General features: G+C 34.3%; 1 protein-coding gene across 1 annotated transcript in view; it reads left to right on the top strand.

Moving 5' to 3' along the window:
* Nucleotides 1–19,879, top strand: part of TTC21B (tetratricopeptide repeat domain 21B) — a 98,874-nt gene that overhangs the window by 27,224 nt on the left and 51,771 nt on the right. Inside the window, exons 10-14 of the mRNA XM_069080289.1 lie at nucleotides 5,816–5,913; nucleotides 6,232–6,432; nucleotides 12,714–12,843; nucleotides 14,931–15,088; nucleotides 19,578–19,799. Coding sequence (XP_068936390.1) covers nucleotides 5,816–5,913; nucleotides 6,232–6,432; nucleotides 12,714–12,843; nucleotides 14,931–15,088; nucleotides 19,578–19,799 — 809 coding nt within the window. The remainder of the gene's footprint in view (nucleotides 1–5,815; nucleotides 5,914–6,231; nucleotides 6,433–12,713; nucleotides 12,844–14,930; nucleotides 15,089–19,577; nucleotides 19,800–19,879) is intronic.

Genomic DNA, 19,879 nt, shown 5'->3' with positions numbered 1-19,879 from the left:
AATATATGGGTTCTATGTGACTCAGGATGTATCACAGCTGTGAACTGAGCTGAAGTTCAAAACAGCAAGACATCTGTGATTGAAATACCTGTGTACCTTTAGACCTGGGAATACAGCTCCTATTCCAAGGGAAAAGAGGACATAGGCCTATTAATGGACAGGGAAGATCTTCCTATTCCATTAACCCTACAGTTTATCACTAGTAAGCTGTCCATTTTATGATGAAGTCTTTGGCCATGACAGCTTGTGAAACAAAGAAAAAATGTAAAATGGACCTTAGTCTTTTGCCATCTATATTCCGTACTGATGACAGCAGTGTGGTGAAAAAGGAGACACGGGATGCTAAAAAGTCACAAAATTTTTTAACATCCTAGAAAGATTATTTTTGCAGTTGGTACTCCAAATTTAAGATCCTTTTCCAATTACCAATGAGCATATATATATATATATATGTATATATATATATATATTGTTTGAAGAAATTAGTTGTATGTATCTTGGCGTGCATTAACACTATAAATGAAACCAGAAGACAGAAGGATGCTGTAGCTAAATGTTCTCACAGTTTCTTTGAAGAAACAGAGAGAAAAAAATTGATAGAATTGGTTTTGTCATGCACAGTTTTTTATTGTAGTACTTGATTTGCAAAAAGATCATCATGAAAACAATTTCATTTTATAGATCAACATGTATGGGAGAAAGAAAAATTAAATGAAAAACCTAATAAGACTTAGTAGATACCTGTTGACTTCATACCAAAGTGGGAATAGTTAGAATAGTGAAAAATATATTGGAAAACTTGGTTCAAGCATAAGGAATAAGAGAAACCAAAGTCTTTTTGGTAGACTACTCAGAAGCCTCACAGCAGTACATCATGGGCTTACCAAACTTTGGGAAAATAATCTGAAGACATGGAACAGAGCAAACCCAAGTCATTATCATTGATTATATATCTTTTCAGAGAAGAAATGACCCCTTATTAATGCAGGAGTCATTCATTCAACAATAAGTGATACTGTGTGTCAGATTTATGCTAAGCATTGGGAATTTAATACTACAAAGCAGTCTTTGCTTTTGCTTTCAAGGAGTTTATCATGAGGAAGTAACATACACAGATAGGGAGATGTGCAGTAGAGGATTATTCCTAAATCATCTATCTGCTTATTATAGGCAGACCACTGACTTGTTTGAGTAAAGATCAAAATTTGAAAAATGAAAGTGAGGAAAAAATGTTGTGTAATTAAAGCAATTTCTACCTGATTTATTTAAACAGATTGTTGACACTGGAAAGTGAGAAATTGATGGAAGAAGATATATTAACAGCAGTTAAAATTTCATACAGTTTAACTGATATTGATTCAGTAAGCATTTATTAAGTTCCTGTTTTATACCAGGCATTGTGGTAGGCACTATGTATAAAAGAAAAAAAAATGAAGCCATCTCTGCTCTCAAAGTATTTATATTCCATTGGGAACAAAAACATGTACACAGAAAATTAAATTATTTCCTTGAGACAGAGATGAGGAGAATGTGCATTCTGGGCATGGCAAATGAGCTGTGCAGAGGCACCAAGATGAGAAATAGCGTGTCATTTGTGGAGAACAGTAAATACGCTAGGCTGACTGGAACACAGAATGAAGGAAGGAGAATAAGGTGCATTAAGCCTGAAATGATAGCCTGGAGCAAGATTGTGAAGGGCTTTCAGATCTAAGCATAGGTATTTATATTGAATCCTAAAGACAAAAAAGAATAACTTTCCCTTTTTGATTTTTTTTTTTTTGCTTTTTTGGAGGGGGAGAGGTAGGGAAGTTGGTGTTAAGTGACTTGCCCAAGGTCACACAGCTAGTTTTGTGTTAAGTGTCTGAACCCGATTTGAACTCAGATCCTCCTGACTCCAGGGTTGGTGCTCTATTTACTGCGCTACCTAGCCACCCCAATTTTAATTTTTTTTTAATTTTTTTTTGCTTTTTTGGAGAACTTTACCTTTTTGAGCAAGGGAGTGATATGGTCAAACCTATGACTTAGAAATATCAGTTTTGCACATTTGTGGAAGATGGATTAGAGAGGGAATTGGATACAAAGAAACTAATCAGGAAGCTGTTTCCATAAAGAAATAACCATAGAAAGAGCACTGGACTTGAAATTGGTTAACCTGGCATTAAATCCCATCTCTTCTGCCAGTAAACCTGTATGACATTGAACAAATTATTTCTTTCCCCACTGTTAGGCCTCAGTTTCCCCATCAGCACAATAAGGCTGTTTAATCTAGGTGATTGGCAAAATTCCTCCCATCTTTAATAAAACATTATATAGTCCGTCTCCAGTTTCCACACCTGTAAAATACAAATGTGAGCTATTAAACTTTCTTTCTTATTCAAGTGACTAGAAACAAATAGAGCCTAAAATACAACTTAGTGAGAAAACGCTTGACTTACTTGCCAAAGAGAGATTTGACAGCCAAGGATAATACTGTTTTAGAATATATAAACTCATTTCTAAAATCTCATTAAGAAGGTTAGTGAAAGACTGTAAGAAGTTTTCCTAAGAGCATTAAAGATAAAGCTGGAAGATTGTTAAACAGAGGAAATATGAAAAAGATTTGCATTTTACAACTTTTCACCCTTGACATCATTGAAGACACCACCTTTGAACTATAGTCCCAAATGTGCCTGTAGAAGAAGTGAAAATAGCACCAAAGATGAGAAAAGCAACTGGACTAGACAAAAAGTTTACACTGATGAAGTCAGTGAATTGATTAACAAGCTACTTGAAGAAGAAGCAAATTGCTACCTACTACTTGCAGTTTCAAACCCAATTTGAAACAAAATGGGTCATCTTTTTAATACACATTAGTTTAATGCATTACAAAAGAATTGCAAAGGTGAAACAGTATAAAGTTGTGATTAGACAAATGTATAAGCTAAAAATAGAATAATTACATTATTAGAGCAAAACTTTTCAATAAGCATCCTTGAAGTATCAAGAGACCCTTGGGAAGTGAGGAAGGCCCTTGGGATGTTGAGGGGAATCCCTGTGTCAAACTTATGAAAAAACAAGGACAAGCGTTAGCAAAACATGGTTAGATTGTGAACTCTATCATTGGAAGAAATGACTATATCAAGGAAACCACAGATCCATTTGAGTATTTCAGAATATTTAAAAAAAACCTTTAGGGGTGGCTAGGTGGTGCATTGAGTAAGAGCGCCGGCCCTGGAGTTGAGAGGACCTGGGATCAATTCCGGCCTCAGATACTTAACACCCACACACAAAAAAACTGGCCGTGTAACCTTGGGCAAGTTACTTCACCCCAATTGCTTTAAAAAAAAAAAAACCTTTAATGGTTTCCATATTAGAAGAGTCTATAACTTCCCAACAGGCAACTAAAGAAAAATTCTGTGTTTTGTATTTTGGGTGCAAGCCTTTGAGGGACAGATTTATTAAATAATTTTAATTCTAAGTACCTCTGCTGAGAGAAAATTCAGAGAGACAGAACTCTATCATGCCTTTGCAAATCTCTCAACCAAATCCATTTTTCCTCAGATAATTTATAATATTCCTCCCAAAAAGGCAGAATTCCACAGTAAGAAAACATAGTAACAAGGTTAGGTAGCAACCCTGATTGATTAAAAAAAAAATCAGAACTTTTGGTAGACCCTGACAATTGTTTTCCTAAAACCATCTAATCCTACTTTAATTACTCCCTTTAAGAATTCTCTTTTACACCTTTTAAAAATTATGTGAGCTTTAGAGATATTTCTGTTAACTGAATTAAGATTTCTTCGTTTTGATAGTCTGATCATTACTCTAACCACTATCCAGATCTGATCAGATCTCTTCATTTGAAAACTGGTTAGGTAGACCTTTTGATAAGAGTGATGTAAAAAGATTTCAGTACAATAAATTGTTTTAGGATAGTTAAAGAAAGACTAATGTATCTCAGAATTATATGTGATTCACTGAATATTCACATAACAGAGATAATCTTGTCCGACCCTTTAATCTTTAATAGTAAATGATATGGAAAACAAGGTAATATGTCGGTATATGCTTTTTAAAGGACTTAAGACTAAAGTAAAATACTATTTTGTCATATTTTGCTAAAAGAGGAAATGGGATGGGCAGTGTCTTCTCACTTAGTAGATTTCACAAAAGTTAATGATATATACCTTGAGATACTAGAATACTTCATAAAAAGTTATAAAGAATATAATTCTTTACAAACTGGATTGAAAAGACTATATTTGGAGAAGATAATACTTTATTAACTTGTATACTAAATGAAATTCACTATCAGTGAATGTTTAAATGCATTTAAGGATATTGTAAACTATTTTTTTTCCAGGATATTGCAGTGTTTTTCCCAAGTGTATAAAAAATTGCTAATACATATAAAACTGCCAATAAGTAGAGACCCCTTTTTCACTACTACTAAGATGGGTAGGGAACTTTGATCACAGTCACAAATTTGTTTTAAAATCTGGAACTGCTTTTGTTTTTACCAAAATTCTATAAGGTTCTCTAAATATTTATGAATAATGCATAGAAACAGAACTCCATACTTTTTTTTCAGGCATTGCTAATTAGGTTATTTTTTAAGAGAAACAGAATGGCCTTGGAATCTGGAAGATCTGTATTCAAGGGGATGGCTAGGTGACGCAGTGAATAGAGCACCGGCCCTGGAGTCAGGAGGACCTGAGTTCAAATTTGGCCTCATACACTTAACACAAAAAACTATCCGTGTGACCTTGGGCAAGTCATGTAACCCCAGTTGCCCTACCTTCCTCCTCCAAAAAAGAAAAAAGCAAACAAACAAAGATCTGTATTCAAGTACTGATTCTGATAATATGATAATTGTGTGACAGTAAATCACATACCCTCTCAGTCTCTTTAGACTAGTGATATGCTTGTACAAGTTTAACAACCAGTTGGGAGCAGGATAGGGAGGAGCCAGGGGAGAAAGAAATATACCCTTGATGTGCTTTTTAAATTCAGTCTGTATTAATATTTTCTTTATCATTTTCTTAAGTCTAAACAGTCAACAGAACAATAAGTCAAATCCTGTTGTGTAGCATTTGATGATTTCTGAGATATAAATCTTACATTAAATTTTTACCAAGCTAGGACCAGTAAGATCAGACTTCAGCACATCCCTGATTATTGCTAATCTGTATTGACAGGGGTAGTTTTCCTCATCAGTTCACCCACATTGATAAAATCACATGTCCAGAGCAAAGTAGCAATATTGAACTAATAGAAGAACATAATAGTTTTGAATAGCTTTCTTTCTCTTTTAAACTTCAAAAAATTGTTTCTTCCCCCTTTTTCTCTATTATACCTAACCAACAAAAGGAGATCATTTTGGAAGGCAGTTATGTGCAGTAGAAGTCATATGTGTGGGCATGCATTTGCAAGTTTCCTTACATGTACTCCACTATATCCAAGTCATTTTGGTTGAAAGAAACTTTCCGTTTGTATAGAATAGTTGATGGGAAAATAAAATTATAGATATGTATAGCATCTGGCTATGGTTCTACCTGTGACTTTTCTTTCAAACTATTTCAAGGAGCCAAGTTTGGCCAGAGTTTGTTCCCTATTTTGTCAATTCTGTAAGTTCTAAATTCCATTCTATAAAATTTGAATTATATATACATTGGGGTGGAAAGTAGGAGATGATATTTCTTTTATTTTTCATTTAATCCTTTAATTCCTTATAATTAAACAACAAAGAATATTTTTAAATGATGTTGTTTTGTTAACTTTATTTTGTTGCTATTACTAAAATGATATTAAGTTTGAATAATTTTCCCTTTTATAGGAATTATTCGATGTCAGCTAATAGAAGGGCATTTACAGGATGCAGATCGTCAACTTGAATTCATTAGCGAAATTCAGCAGTCTGTTGGGAATTCTGCAGTAAGATATTTTATTTCAACTTGTAATTGATAATAAAAAACAAATACAAACTTGAAAATAAAAAACATAAAATCAAACTTTCTATATAGTAAACACAGCATTTTATTAGTGTATAAGGTTTTTTATTTTTAACATTAAGGAAGTTCTTTATTTATTTACCTACATGGAAAATTAGATATGACTGAAAGATTTTTAAGTTCACATATGGAAGTTAGTGATTACTTTAGAGCATAAACATTACACTTTAATAGTATTTTATATGTTTATTCCAGATCTCAATCAAGTTTCTAACATATTCGAAATTACTTACTCTTTTAGGAACTGATCTATTTGCGTGTAATACTAGCCATGAAGAAACATCAACGACAAGAAGAGATTATTAAGTTGTTAAATGATGTCCTGGATACACATTTCTCTAACTTGCAAATCTACCCCCTTGGTGTGCAATACTTTGAAAAGTTAAATCCTGACTTTTTATTGGAAATTATTATAGAATATCTGAATTTCTGTCCAACTCAGGCAAGTAATATTGGCTCTTTTTTTTTAATGACTTATCTGAAACTTTGTAAATGTCATAAAGAGTATCTAGCCTACTTAAATCTTTGTAAATAGATTTGTAAAAAGCTGAGCTCTAGTATCAGAGTTAATGTAAAACATATAGCACTGAGTAAATGGTGCGTTCCACTAAAGCTATTGGGAAAATCTTTCTGTAGTCTCAGCATTTAATGGGAAGTCCACTGGCCTCCCTTCCATAGTGGTAGTAGTAACCCCAGGAGCAAAGAATTTAGAAGGGCCTTGATAGTGCTCCAACAGCAGTAGTTTTGGGAACATACAGAAATGAGTGATAAGAGTACCATTGGAACTTCAGACTTTATGTTTATAGGCTATATATAAACTGAATGCCTATTGTATACTGAAATTATTTATAATTAACTATTTGTCTGAAATTTTAAGCCCCTTAAGAGCAGGAACTGAGCTGAGGGTTTTTTTGTGTGTGTTTTTGTTTTTAACTTTGTATCTCCTGTACCTAGCACAATACTCTACATATGAGAATTGAATTACTAAAGACTTTAAACTGCTAATTCCAAAATGCCCAACATATAATGTAGTTAGTATACTCTGTACTCACTATCCCAGAGCCAGGCAGGATGCATCATTTTATTTAAGAGTAGGTACCCTGAGGGTTTGAGGTCATTAAAAAAAATCATTGTGAGTCTTGGGAGTGGTTTTGTTATGTGAGAAGGGTAGTGGGGTAAGGATAGAAATCTCATGAACTCTTACTCTTACTTGAACTAAACAAGAATAGTATTGAACACATACACAGATACACAATTTAATGTAGAAATATAGTAAATTTAAGAGGAACACAAGTGGGCAGTGGGAAAATGAGTTTTAAGAAGGATGGTAGAAAGGAAAAAGGAAAGTCATGAGTGAAACTTGAGCTTTGGTGCATAACAAAGGAATATTAAAATAGAAAGCATACTTTAGAATACACTAGTACTAGAAAGAACTAGCACCCGGTCTGATGTGGTTGAAAAGAATAGAAAAAGAAGGGGAGAGACCATTTCACTTATAGATTACCAGTTTTTATCATATTTATTTTCTTTCATCATGTTCTTTGTAAATAGGAGTCAGAGGGAAGAGACAGAATATTATGAGGATATAAGGGATAGGAAAAAAAATAATATCTATGCATGTAAATGGGATAAATTTACTCATAAAATAGAAGAGGTTAGCACATGGATCAGAAAGCAGATAACATAGTGTTTCCTAGAAATATATTTGAAATGTAAAGATTGACGCAGTTACAATGAGGTGTTGGAACAGGAATGTATCATCTCAAGTGAATTCAGAAAAGCAAAAATGGCAGTCATAGTCTTAAATAAGAGATAGGGATAGGTACTAGACCAATAATTACTAAACTTATGATTACATTAGTATAGGGAATTCCCAGATTCAATGCAAGTTAACTACTTCTTTGCAACTTATAGTCTTAGTAAAATGCTTAGAACACTAAGAGGTTAAATTACTTGTGCAGAATCTCACAGCTGGGATGAGTCAGGCAGGACTTGACACAAAAATAGAAATTCTGAAAATCAAAGAAGAGATAAAATTGAAAATGAAAAAAAAATAGTTGGTAAAAAAAACATGCATAATGGTGAATACCAGTATCCCTAATTTTATGTCCAAAAAACTGATGACATTAAATGGTCTAATAGTTACAATTATGCAGAATACCCATATTGACAATATAAAAAAGGAGAATTTCAGTAACCCAGTCATGGAAAGAGAAATTAAACCATTAAGAAATATTGAAAGGAAAAGACCCAGACCTAGATAAACAAATGAACTCTATTAAGCTTTCAAAAATCAATTAATTTCTATATAAAATTATTTGCAAACAAAAAGGTGTCTTATACTGTTTCTATGAGAGAAGTATGGTCTTGATGGCTAAACCAAGAAGAGATAAATCAAAGAAAACTGTAGACTAATTTCTCTCATAAATAACAGTACAAAAATACAAGAAAGTATTAAAAAAGATTCCATGCTGTGTCCGGTTGATTTATATATACAGAATAAGTTCATTATTAGGAAAACTATAAACCTAATAACAAATTTACAAAAACTGATATTGCTGTGAAAAATCAATAGATTTATCAGTAGAAGCAGAACAACTTTTGACAGAATATAATACTTATTTTTGTTTTTAAAAATCATAAAAACATGGGAATAGTTGGACTTTTTATGTGATAAACACTAAAAATAAAAGTTAACAATATAGCTAAAGGAAAAATGCTAGAGGCATTTTCAGTAAGATCAGTAGTACTGTTACCAGTGTAACTTGAAATAGTTCTAGAAATTAAATAGCAATAAGGAAAGAAAAGGAATTGAGAAAATAATAATAGAGAAGGAAAAAATTCTCACTTCTCATAGATTATGATATTTTACTTATAAACCAGCTAAATATTCAACAAAAAATTATTTGAAAAAATAACTAGTAAAATATAAATGACAAAACTACCTTAATTAATTTACAGATCTAGAAAACCCAGTCACACGTAGGGTTATTTTAGATAACTAAATGAAATAATAACAAAATATATGTGAAGAAACAAAAGGTCAAGAATCTCAAAGGAAATCATGATTGGGGGAAAAAGAAGGAAGGAAGGGACCAGATCTCATATGAGGATATATAGCATTAATAATTTTTTCATTGGTATTATATTTTAAAAACCAGAAAAACTGATCAACAAAACAGAAACAGATTAGATATGTAAGACACAGTATCATAGTGTTCAAATCAGCTCCCAAACACCATTTACTGGGGAATGCACTTCATTATTCATCAAAAGCTGCTGAGAGAACTAGACTTAGAGCAACATATATGCCAGTATCTCAGAGGTAAGACTTCAACCTAGGTCTTCTTCAATGCAAGGCTGAGTAGGCTTGTTGCATCTCTGTATAATTAAGACATTTCATAGGTTCATAGAAACTAAGAAGATTTTTATAGATTAATGCATAGAATGAAATGAGAACTAATGGGAGAACAATTGATATCATTTCTACAACATTTTAAAGGTAAACAACTTATGGTTTTAAGAACTTTGGGCAGAAAGAAAAAGAGCATCATTGAAATAAATATCCACTAAAGAAAGAGTAGAAGAAAGTTCAGATGGTCATGGGCAAGCAAAGCAGGGCAATGTTTTAAATCAAATTACTTAATATGTACTTTAAAAAGCAAGTCAGTAGTGATAAACATTTATTAAGCTTCTACTGGGCATCATGCTAAGCACCAGGGATACAAATAAATATAAAGACAACCCTTAAAGGGGATAAGGTATGATGATGGAGAGTTCCAAAGAAGTCCAAAAGCAGGGTAGCTGGTGAGTAATAGGGAGGAAAACCTGTGCTGCTCCCCCTCCTTAAATAGAGGCCCTGGGGCCCATGGCCCTGCCCTTCAGTCAGAGGGTCAAAGGCCACTGATGAGATATGAGGACCAGGGAGATTCAATCTTGCAGCATTGAGTTTCTTGAGTTTCCTGAAGAAGGAAGGCATGATGGAGAGATCCAGTAAAGTCCAAAAGCAATGCAGATGGAAAGAAATGGTGATTCATATATAATCTTCTTTTATTTTTATAATATGTAGTAATTTTTATGTTAATGTTCATTAAATTCATTATAAGAATTTTTTTAACAGTAAAGGCATGGAGATAGGAATGAGCATTTGATTTGATTAAAATACTGTGTGATCCAACTAATACAGAGATCATTCAGCTGTGTTCAGTTCTGAGAACCACATTTTAGGAAAGATAGTAATGAATGGCTAGAAGACACCAGCCAGAATAGTCATGCCATGTGAAGATCCATAGAAAGAACTGTTAATATTACAATCTAAAGAAGCAGACAACATGCAAATAAATATATACAAAGCAAACTATGTACAGGATAAATAGGAAATAACTTACAGGGGGAAGGTACTGTAATTAAGAGGGGTTAGGGAAGGCTTCCTGTAGAAGGTGGAATTTTACTTGAGAGATCACTAGTTGGAGCAGAAGAGGGAGACCATTCTAGACATGGAGGACAGAGAGAATGCCTAGAGCTTGTTTGTGGAGCGGCCAGATGGAGAGTATCATTGAATTGAAGAATACGTGTTGAGAAGCAAGGTTTTAGAAGATTGGACAGGTAGGAGGGGACCAGGTTATGAAGGGCCTTGAATGCCAAACAGAACATTTTGTTATTTGCTCTTGGTGGCAATAGAAAGCTTTTGGAGTTTATTGAGTAGAGGGAAGACCTGATTGGACCTGTGTTTTAGAAAAATCACATTAGTGACTGAATGGATTAGGGAGAAACTTGAAGCAAGAAACCCCACCAGCATGCTATTGCAGTAAATCCAGGTATGAGGTGATGAGGGCCTGCAGAAGAGTAGTGGCAGCATCAGAGGAGAATGGTGGTGGGGATGGGAAGGGTGGACATATTGGAGAGAGATCGCAGAGATGAAGTCAACAGATCTTGGCAATAGCTTAGACATGGTGGGGGAAAAGGGGATGAGAGATAGGGAGGAGTTTAGGATGATTCCTAGGTTGGGAGCCTGAAGAACTTTGAGAATGGTATTGCCTTTTCGTGTCACTTCTTTTTTTTTTTTAATTTAGTTTTTTGCTTTTTGGAGGGCAATTGGGGTTAAGTGACTTGCCCAAGGTCACACGGCTAGTTTTTGTGTTAAGTGTCTGAGGCCAGATTTGAACTGAAGTCCTCCTGACTCCAGGGCCAGTGCTCTATTCACTGTGCCACCTAGCCACCCCTCACAGCACTTCTTAAATTGTGGGTTGCGACCCCATATGGGGTCAAGACCCACAGTTTAAGAAACGCTGAAGGGAAAGCCCTACTCTACAGTAATAGGGAAGGTAGGAGGCAGGGAAGCTATAAGAGGAAAAACAGTTCTGTTTTGGACATAGTGAGTTTAAGATGTCTCCTGGACATCTCATTCAAGATATGATTAATTTCAAAGTATTAGATGGCTATACAAAAAGATAAAATAACACCCATAACAAGAATTAGGAAAACACCTCCATGATGGAAAGTAAACCTCATTTCAGACACAGTAGACTATTAACATATATAATGTATTCTACTTTCCATTCTCTATAAAGACTAAAAGCTTCTGAGTTCTTTTAAAATTAATCTTCACAGTACTTCTGAGGAATAGTTGTCTGTTGGTTAACAAGAACTCATATTTTAAACTCTTTAACATTTACAAAGTACTTTCCTCATAACAACGTTATGAAGTAGGTAATGTGAGAATTATTATCCCTCTTTACTGACAAAGAAGCTTAGACAGTGAGAGGTAAATCATTTGCCCATGATCACCAAACTGGTAATTGGTTGAGGCTGGATTCAGTCCCATGTCTTCTAGCTCCAAGTCTAAAAATCTTTTAGTCTAAGGCTATTTTGAGGTCAGTAATCCAAGATTTTAGACTAAGGTTGCTTTTATTCAAGTTAGTTTTCAATATTTCCTAGATATCCTTATCCAGTTATTCACCAAATTCCTTGCATAAAGCTGTACTTTATGGAATTATGTTAACTGAGTAGAAACTCTGGTTCACATAGCATCTTTATGGAATTGGGGAGCCAGATAAATGACAGTGTTGAACCAAAAGCATTCTTTGAATCTCTGTATGAATATTTAAATAATAACAATACCATCCTCAAAATTCTTTAGACTCCCAACCTAGGAATCATCCTAAACCCTGTCTCTCATTCCCCTCCCCCCCACTGTGTCTAATCTATTGCCAAGACCTGTTCACTTCATCTCTGCAACCTCTAATATGTCCCCCTCCTTCTTCTCTGAAAATGTTAGATTAAAATGAAAGGTAGTGTTGTATTATATATAGAAGATTGGCCTCAAGAGTCAGGATGACCCAGGTTTATGTCTCACCTGACACACTGGCTTTGTGAACCTAGATAAATCACTGAACCTTTCAGTCAGTATCCTAGACAAGGCTCTAAGACTGTATGTAACGGATCTATGTTAGTAGAATTCTCAATCTGTATCTCCCTACAGTGGTGAAATCACAGTTCTGAAGCACTGCCCCCCCCCCAAATTCCCAGCCAGAATGAAATGAGGGTGTATGTGTGTGTGCGTGTGTGTGTGTGTGTGTGTGTGTGTATGTATGTGTGTGTGTATTCTCTGTACCTCTCTCAGAGGGAAAAAAATGAGAGAATGAGAATGTATGCATTCTGTTGGAGAAAATCTGTTACAAAATCATGGTAAAAGGTAATAAGCTAATTTGTTTTTATTGTTAGCCTACAAGCCCTGGACAGCCACCTTCTCCACTTCTCAAATGTTGTGCTTCAGTCTTGGAGATTATTGTGAGAACTGTACCAGGTCTTCTGAAAGCTTTTTTCCTAATTGCAAAAGTAAAGTACTTATCAGGTAACATATGCCTTTAAAATTAAACTTCTTATAAGTGACATTTTGCTTATTATAATATTGACAAAGTGGTTGTTTAAATGGGTTAAATAAATAAATTATATGGTTATACTTCATGTGAATATATATGTGCATATTTGATTCAAAATAAAGTAGTGCAATATTTCCTCTCTTGGATTATTCTGTAGATTATGATCAATTAATGTTAATCATTTACCATTAAATAGACTCTTCGAAAAACACTGTTGTACCAGACTGGAGACCTTGAATAAGAGCATTAAGTCTAGATTGGTATTTCAAATGCAAGACGGTTGTGAACAAAGCATTGTTTTCTAAAGATTTGGAATGCATTAAGTAGTTACCTTTCTTGACTAGCTTTTTGCATTCTGAAGATAACAGTTATCACAGAAACTATGTAGGTAAAAGTAGAAGCATAGGTAGCATTTAATTTGTCTTTTTATGCTTCTGCATGTTTGGATGCTAAATAAAAATTAATTAGCTCTGAAAAGCCCTTAGGGAAGAAACTAGGGTTTTGGGTTTTTTTTTGGGGGGGGGGGCAGTTTTGAGGAGGGAAGGCAGGGCAGTTGGGGTTAAGTGACTTGCCCAAAGCCACATAGCTAGTAAGTGTGAAGTGTCTGAGGCCGGATTTGAACTCAGGTCCTCCTGACTCTAGGGCCAGTGTGCCATTCATTGTGCCACCTAGCTGCCCCTAGGAAGAAATTAGTTTTAAGGAGCCTACCTCTAATCCAGTAATTTTTATTTTTGTGGAGTAGGAAGAGCACTGGACTGTGAATCAGGAGATCTGATTTTAAGTCCCAGCTCTACCATAACTAAGAAGCTCAGTGGTATACTGCAGGTCACATAGCTTCTTTGGGTGTCCATTTTCTCTTCTGTACAAGAGAGGGTTTTCAATAAACGAGTGGTTTCCAGTACAAATGGAAAGTTTTAAGTTTCAGTAAATTTTTCAGTACTATTTAAATTTTTGTCTTCACAATGATTTTAAATTACATACTCCTTTGACCAAACTTAGAAAAATTCATTTTGAAATCCCTAGACTAGATGCTAAAAATCCCTTCTAGGATTTACCCTCTAATTTTTTATTCTTTTCAATTATAGAGTTATCAGATGATGTTATTTTCAATGAGCTACTTTTGAATGATAAAACTGAGGATTTATGTTACTATGATTGACTTAATTAGTACTTTTATTTATTTTAAGAATTAATATAAGTTGGGGCGGCCAGGTAGAACAGCGAGTAAGAGCACCGGCTCTGGTGTTGAGAAGACCTGGAGATCGAATCCCGGGCTCAGACACTTAGCACCCACCCAGAAACACCTGGCCGTATAACCTTGAGCAAGTTACTTAACCCCAATTGCTTAGGGGCGGCCAGGTGGCTCAGCGAGTAAGAGCACAGGCTCCAGTGTCGGGAAGACCTGGATCAAATCTGGGCTCAGATACTCAGCACCACATCCAGAAATAACTGGCCGTGTAACCTTGAGCAAGTTACTTAACCCCGATTGCTTTATTAAAAAAAAAAAAAGAATTAATATAAGTTAACCACAATCTAATGATAATGATTTAATCAATTTTCTGGGAATCAAGCTCATTTAATTAAAGATAGCCATATTATGTGGGTACTGTTTCTTCCTCCCAAAAACCTTCAAATGATATGTTTCAGCCGAAGGAACATTGAATACAACTATGCAGGGCAAAAATATTTTCATAAACTGTTCATTTGTGAACAGGATCAAGGCTAGATAAAACTGTCTTTGGTGTCCCTTGATTCCTATGATTATCACCACTCTCTTACCTTCAGGACAAACTCTAACCTTCTTGCCTTATCAGAACTGAAAAGGAGCTTATGATAGTTATTTATGCTTATCTTTTAACTAACATGGATTAAATATATATTTTTATAGCCATGAACTCTAGAGCAAAGCTAACCAACCTATGGATTTTTCTTTGTGAGAACTAAAAGAACTAACAATCCAGAGATGTATTTGATGTAGCAAATGTCTCCTATAGAAATATTGCTAAGCATTTAATTGCTTGAATTATGGTTTATTTAGATGTTTTGTTTGCATTATTAGGTGATATCGAAGCATCCCATAGTAACCTAAAGCATTGCCTGAAACACAATCCTTCCTATGCAGATGCTCATCTTCTCATGGCTCAAGTTTATTTGTCTCAAGATAATTTTAAATTGTGCTCTCAATCTCTTGAACTTTGTCTGAGTTATAGTTTTGAGGTGAGTTCTCCAGACTTAAACTCTCCATGGAACTTAAGTAAAATTTTAAGGATTATTTCATTTTAATGCAATTTTTTTCACTTAGAATTTAAATTTACTTTACGCATTTTATTTTAGGGTGAAATGAGAAAGATTAAAATTTTTCAGACCTTTTAAACCATAGAAAAATGGTGACAAATCCTGTCACCGATTTTGTATAGTGACTGAGAAATTTTGAATTATGGTATGATGACTTTATAGAATAATATCATAATTTAGTGCTATCTTGTCATTTTGGACATCATCATATGACTAAAGATGTAGGTATACTATATTTTTATCCTGGTTATTTATGTATAATTATCCTCTAGCACTGTGTCCTCTGGCATTAAAAGCAAAGTTCAGGTTCTTCTTAAACTAATTTCAAAGGAAAAGGCTACCTTCCTCATGTGCCCATGTAGGGATTCCAGAATCTTCTAGTAATATTGACACATAAAATCCTAAGTCATTTTGGTAAAGCCTCAAAGTTACAGATAGGGAGTGCAATATATGCTATTTCATAGGGCAACTGAAAGGTCTCTCACATTCTCTCTCTTCTAAGCAGTAGAGCTTATTTTTCATTATTCTTAGTGTCTTCTTCACTGGCCTTCTTATCTCTCAGTGTTGTCTGAGTTACTCCTCTGTATACTTACTTTCTTAGGGATCTTTGCAGTCTCCAGCATAGAAACCTATAGCATGTAACTTTTATGCACAGGAGTAGTATCAAAAGGTGTTTGAATGAAGTGTGCTGTAAATTTTTAGATGAAAAAATGGACTATATTTAGCCTACATTCCTAAACTCCCTCCCCCCCTCAAAAAAAAAAATAATAGTGTCTAGAAACTCAGATGATACTTAAATTCCACGAATGGTCTGTGTTTTTATTAATGTGAGTATTCCTTTCAAATGACAATATGTTTTTATCTTCCTCCTACCTTTGTTGTACAATAAATCTTTCATAGAGTATCTCCATTGACACATTTTGCTGGAACCCTAGCTTTTTTTTTTTTTTTAAATAAGGGTTACAAGTCAAGTATACCACTAAGAGTGTTCATTTCTTTGTTTTCTCTCTTGCTCTGTGATTGACCAGAACTGCCTTTTCTGATTGTACATATACTTGATATCATTTTCTCTTCTTTTAATACATAAGTCATCATTACTCACATGCTCCACTCTTATATTACTCCCACCATGAATCTTTCCATTTCCCTTTGAGTTATTTATAATTTTTTCTTTTAAGATTATGTTATAATCATAACTTATTAAAACAAAATTGGCTTTTGAACAGTGTACATACTGTTAAATTTGAAAGCCCTGCACACTTTCTAAAATTCAATACAGCCTGATCTCAATTTTCGATCCCGCTCATTCTCTATTTGAAGCATTGTCCGAGATATGCACGTTGAGGCAAATATCTACATTCCTGGCAATGTACATTTTTCATTCACTTTGATTTTTGGTGTGAATGACTAGACCAGTTTCCTTCAAATTACAAGGAGTTAACTGGAGAGACTTTGTAGTGTTTCAGGTTTTGATGCTAGGCTACACCTTCACATAGCAACATTTAGAGAACTTTACCATCAATGGAAAATACTTCTGTTCAGATTTTACATAGGACATCTTCCATGATTCTGGTGAACACTTTGGGCTGAGTACATCACTCCATTTCTCTATTCATTAGAGACCATTGAACAAAGTAACTTCTGTAGTCATGTCCATTGTGGAGTCTTGTGTAATTTTGAAAAAGTGAAATATACTTTATCTGAGAAGAGCATTTGAAACTGCATTTTACTTTCCTGAGCCAAATTATTTTTTTCCTTTAGAAAACAAAAAAGTATGTTACTGATGCCTTTTTTCTTTCAGTCATTTTTAATCTCCCTCCAAAATGGACCTTCTTTTGTAACAAGTCAACAAGTATTTATTTATTATCTTCTGTATGCTAGGCACTGTGCTAAAGAGAGGCAAAAATAATTCTTGCCTTGATAGAACAACAACATGAAAACAACTGTGTACAAACTATTATACACACACACACACACACACATATATATATATACATATATATATATAAATTGACTAAAATTTCACTAAGAAGACACTAATACCAAGAGGCAATCAGGAAAGATTTCTTATAGGCACACCAGAAGGCAGAAATAAGGAGAGAGAACTTCCCAGGCATGGAGGCCTGCCAGTTAAAATGTATGGATGGTGTTGTACAGGGAACAGCAAGGAAGCCAGTGTCGCTAAAGCAAAGACTAAAATATAAAAAAAAAAATTGTAAAGCTAGGAAAGGGCCAGGTTACAAAGGGCAAACCAGAGTATTTTCATTGATCTTGTAGATAATAGGGAGCCACTGGAGATTATTGAATACTGGGATAACATGGTCATACCAGTGCTTTAGGAGATCTCTTATTACTTAGCGGAGCTTGGACTGGAGGAGGGAAAGAATTGAGTAGCAATGAAACCAATCAGAAAGCTATTGCAATATTCCAGGTGTGACTCCAGCATCAGAAGACAGAAAGAGGAACATACCAGAGATGTTGTGAAGATAAAATTCACAGGCCATGACAATTTATTGGATATGGTGGTGAAAGAGAGTGAGAAGTAGAGGATAGCACTTAGGTTGTGAACCTGGGTGGCTGGGAAGAAGGATTTGGGGGTGGGGCAAGATAATGACTTCACTTTTTGAACATGTTGAATTTAAGATGTCTGTGGGACATCAAGTTCAAGATATCTCCTATATAATTGGAGATTCTGGATTGAAAGTTAGGAAAGGCTAGGCCTAGATAAATAGATCTTAGAATCATTGCTATAGAGATGATAATTAACATGGGAGCTGATGAGATAATCAAGTAAAATAGTATAAAGGAAGAAGAGAAGAGGATCCAGGATAGACCCTCTAGGATTTCCATGTTTACAGGAGCAGGATGGATAAAGATTTAGCAGAGGAAAGTAAGGAGCAGTCAGAGAAGTCAGGTCTTCCTCAGGTAGGAGGAGAACTGGGAGAGAGTGTTGTTGTGGAAACCAGAGAGAATAGAGTATCAAGGAGGAGACACTAATTGACATTGTTAAAGTTGCAGAGAAGTCAAGAAGGATGAAGATCGAGAAAAGGCCATTCACTTTGGCAGTTGAGATGATTGGTAATTTTGGAGAGTTGTTTCTGTTTTTTGTTGAATGATAAACTCAGAATGTAGATTGCAGACATTTAAAAAGAAAAGAAAGGAAGTTGAAACCAATTATAGATGTCTTTCTCAAGGAATTTAACCAAGAAAAGAAGGAGATATATAGGATGATAGCTAGTGAGGACAGATGGATCACAGGCAGTATTTTTTTTTTAGAATGGGGGAGTCCCAGACAAAAACAGTTAAACATATCCAATACAGTAACTATGTTTGACAATGTATAGACTATTCCGTGCTAATAGTCCAAATTTGTCTGCTATGAAATTAAGAAGTATGTTTAATTATCTCTTCTCTGGGTACCTGTATTGATTTTTCCATTATTCAAGGTTCAACTTCCTTCTTGTGATTTTATTCTTTCATTTGCATTGTTGTAATCCTCTCTCATTATTTTATTTTTTTGTCAGTTCATATAGATTTCCCATGTTTCTCTAAATTTCTCAGATTTGTCATGTCATGCTACAAAATAATATTGTTACATTCTTATGTCAGTTTTATACCTTCCCCAATCAGTGGGTAAATAATTTATGTCCCATTCTTTGCTAAAAGAGGGGTGCTCCAAATATTTCTTAAAATCAGTAAATACAATAAAATCTTATATTTCTATAGTTCTCAGTGATCTTTATGATCATAAAAATACATTCTGCTTTAGCAAACTGCCTATGAAGGCTTGCTTATAGTCCCTCATGATTTCATTTGGAATGTCTTCGATGTATGTATAAACTATTTTCATAAAGATTTTATGTAGAGAGATGAGAAAGCAGACATATGGGTCAATAGTTGTTAATATCTTCTCAAGTACCCTTAAGTAAAAACATTGTGCAATGAGCTTTTTTCTGGTGTTTTGTTTTGTTTTTGACTCTCCTTCCTTTGAAATATCTTGAAATTTTATCCTTAAGGCCTTTCAAAATTAACACCTTCAGCACAGACTTTTTTGTGTTCCTAGCTTCTTTACAGCCCATAAAACTCAATAGCAGTTTATGAGTAATAGTTATATTAAAGATTGTTAGAGGTATATGTTTTTAGTCTTTCTGAAAATGAAAGTAAACTATCTTATTTCTCTGTAGGGGAAGGACATTTGGAGATCCTCAATAATAATGGTTTTCTTATATCTATTTTACTTAAATGAATAATAATATAAAAGTGAAAAAAGAGGAAGGAAATAAATCTCATAAGCAAATAAGTACATGTAAACATGCTTTCCTAAATGATTTCATTCATCTCAAATATATATTATCATTTTAGCATTTTAAAATTATCTCCAAATAATTCAAGCATGTCAAAATATTTTCAGGTAAGAGAATATCCTTTATATCATTTAATAAAAGCCCAGTCACAGAAGAAAATGGGACAAATAGCAGAAGCTGTTAAAACTTTGCATATGGCAATGAATTTGCCTGGGATGAGAAGAATTGGAGCTTCAAAATCTAAATCCCAAAAGTCTGAAGTTGATGCAAGTCATCGTTTGTCAATCTTTCTTGAGTTGGTAGATGCTCATCGCCTAAATGGAGAACAGGTAGGTAGAGATATAATTCAGAGTATCTGGTCAGTAGTGTTATTTTTGGTCAGTATTTCTTAGTAAAAAGTACAAAACAA

Source organism: Petaurus breviceps, unplaced genomic scaffold, assembly GCF_028583685.1.
Source record: "Petaurus breviceps papuanus isolate PSGF00001 unplaced genomic scaffold, PetGlider_PUasm1.0 91133, whole genome shotgun sequence".
In the NCBI taxonomy this organism is placed as follows: domain Eukaryota; kingdom Metazoa; phylum Chordata; class Mammalia; order Diprotodontia; family Petauridae; genus Petaurus; species Petaurus breviceps.
This window is presented reverse-complemented; position numbering and strand designations above follow the sequence as displayed.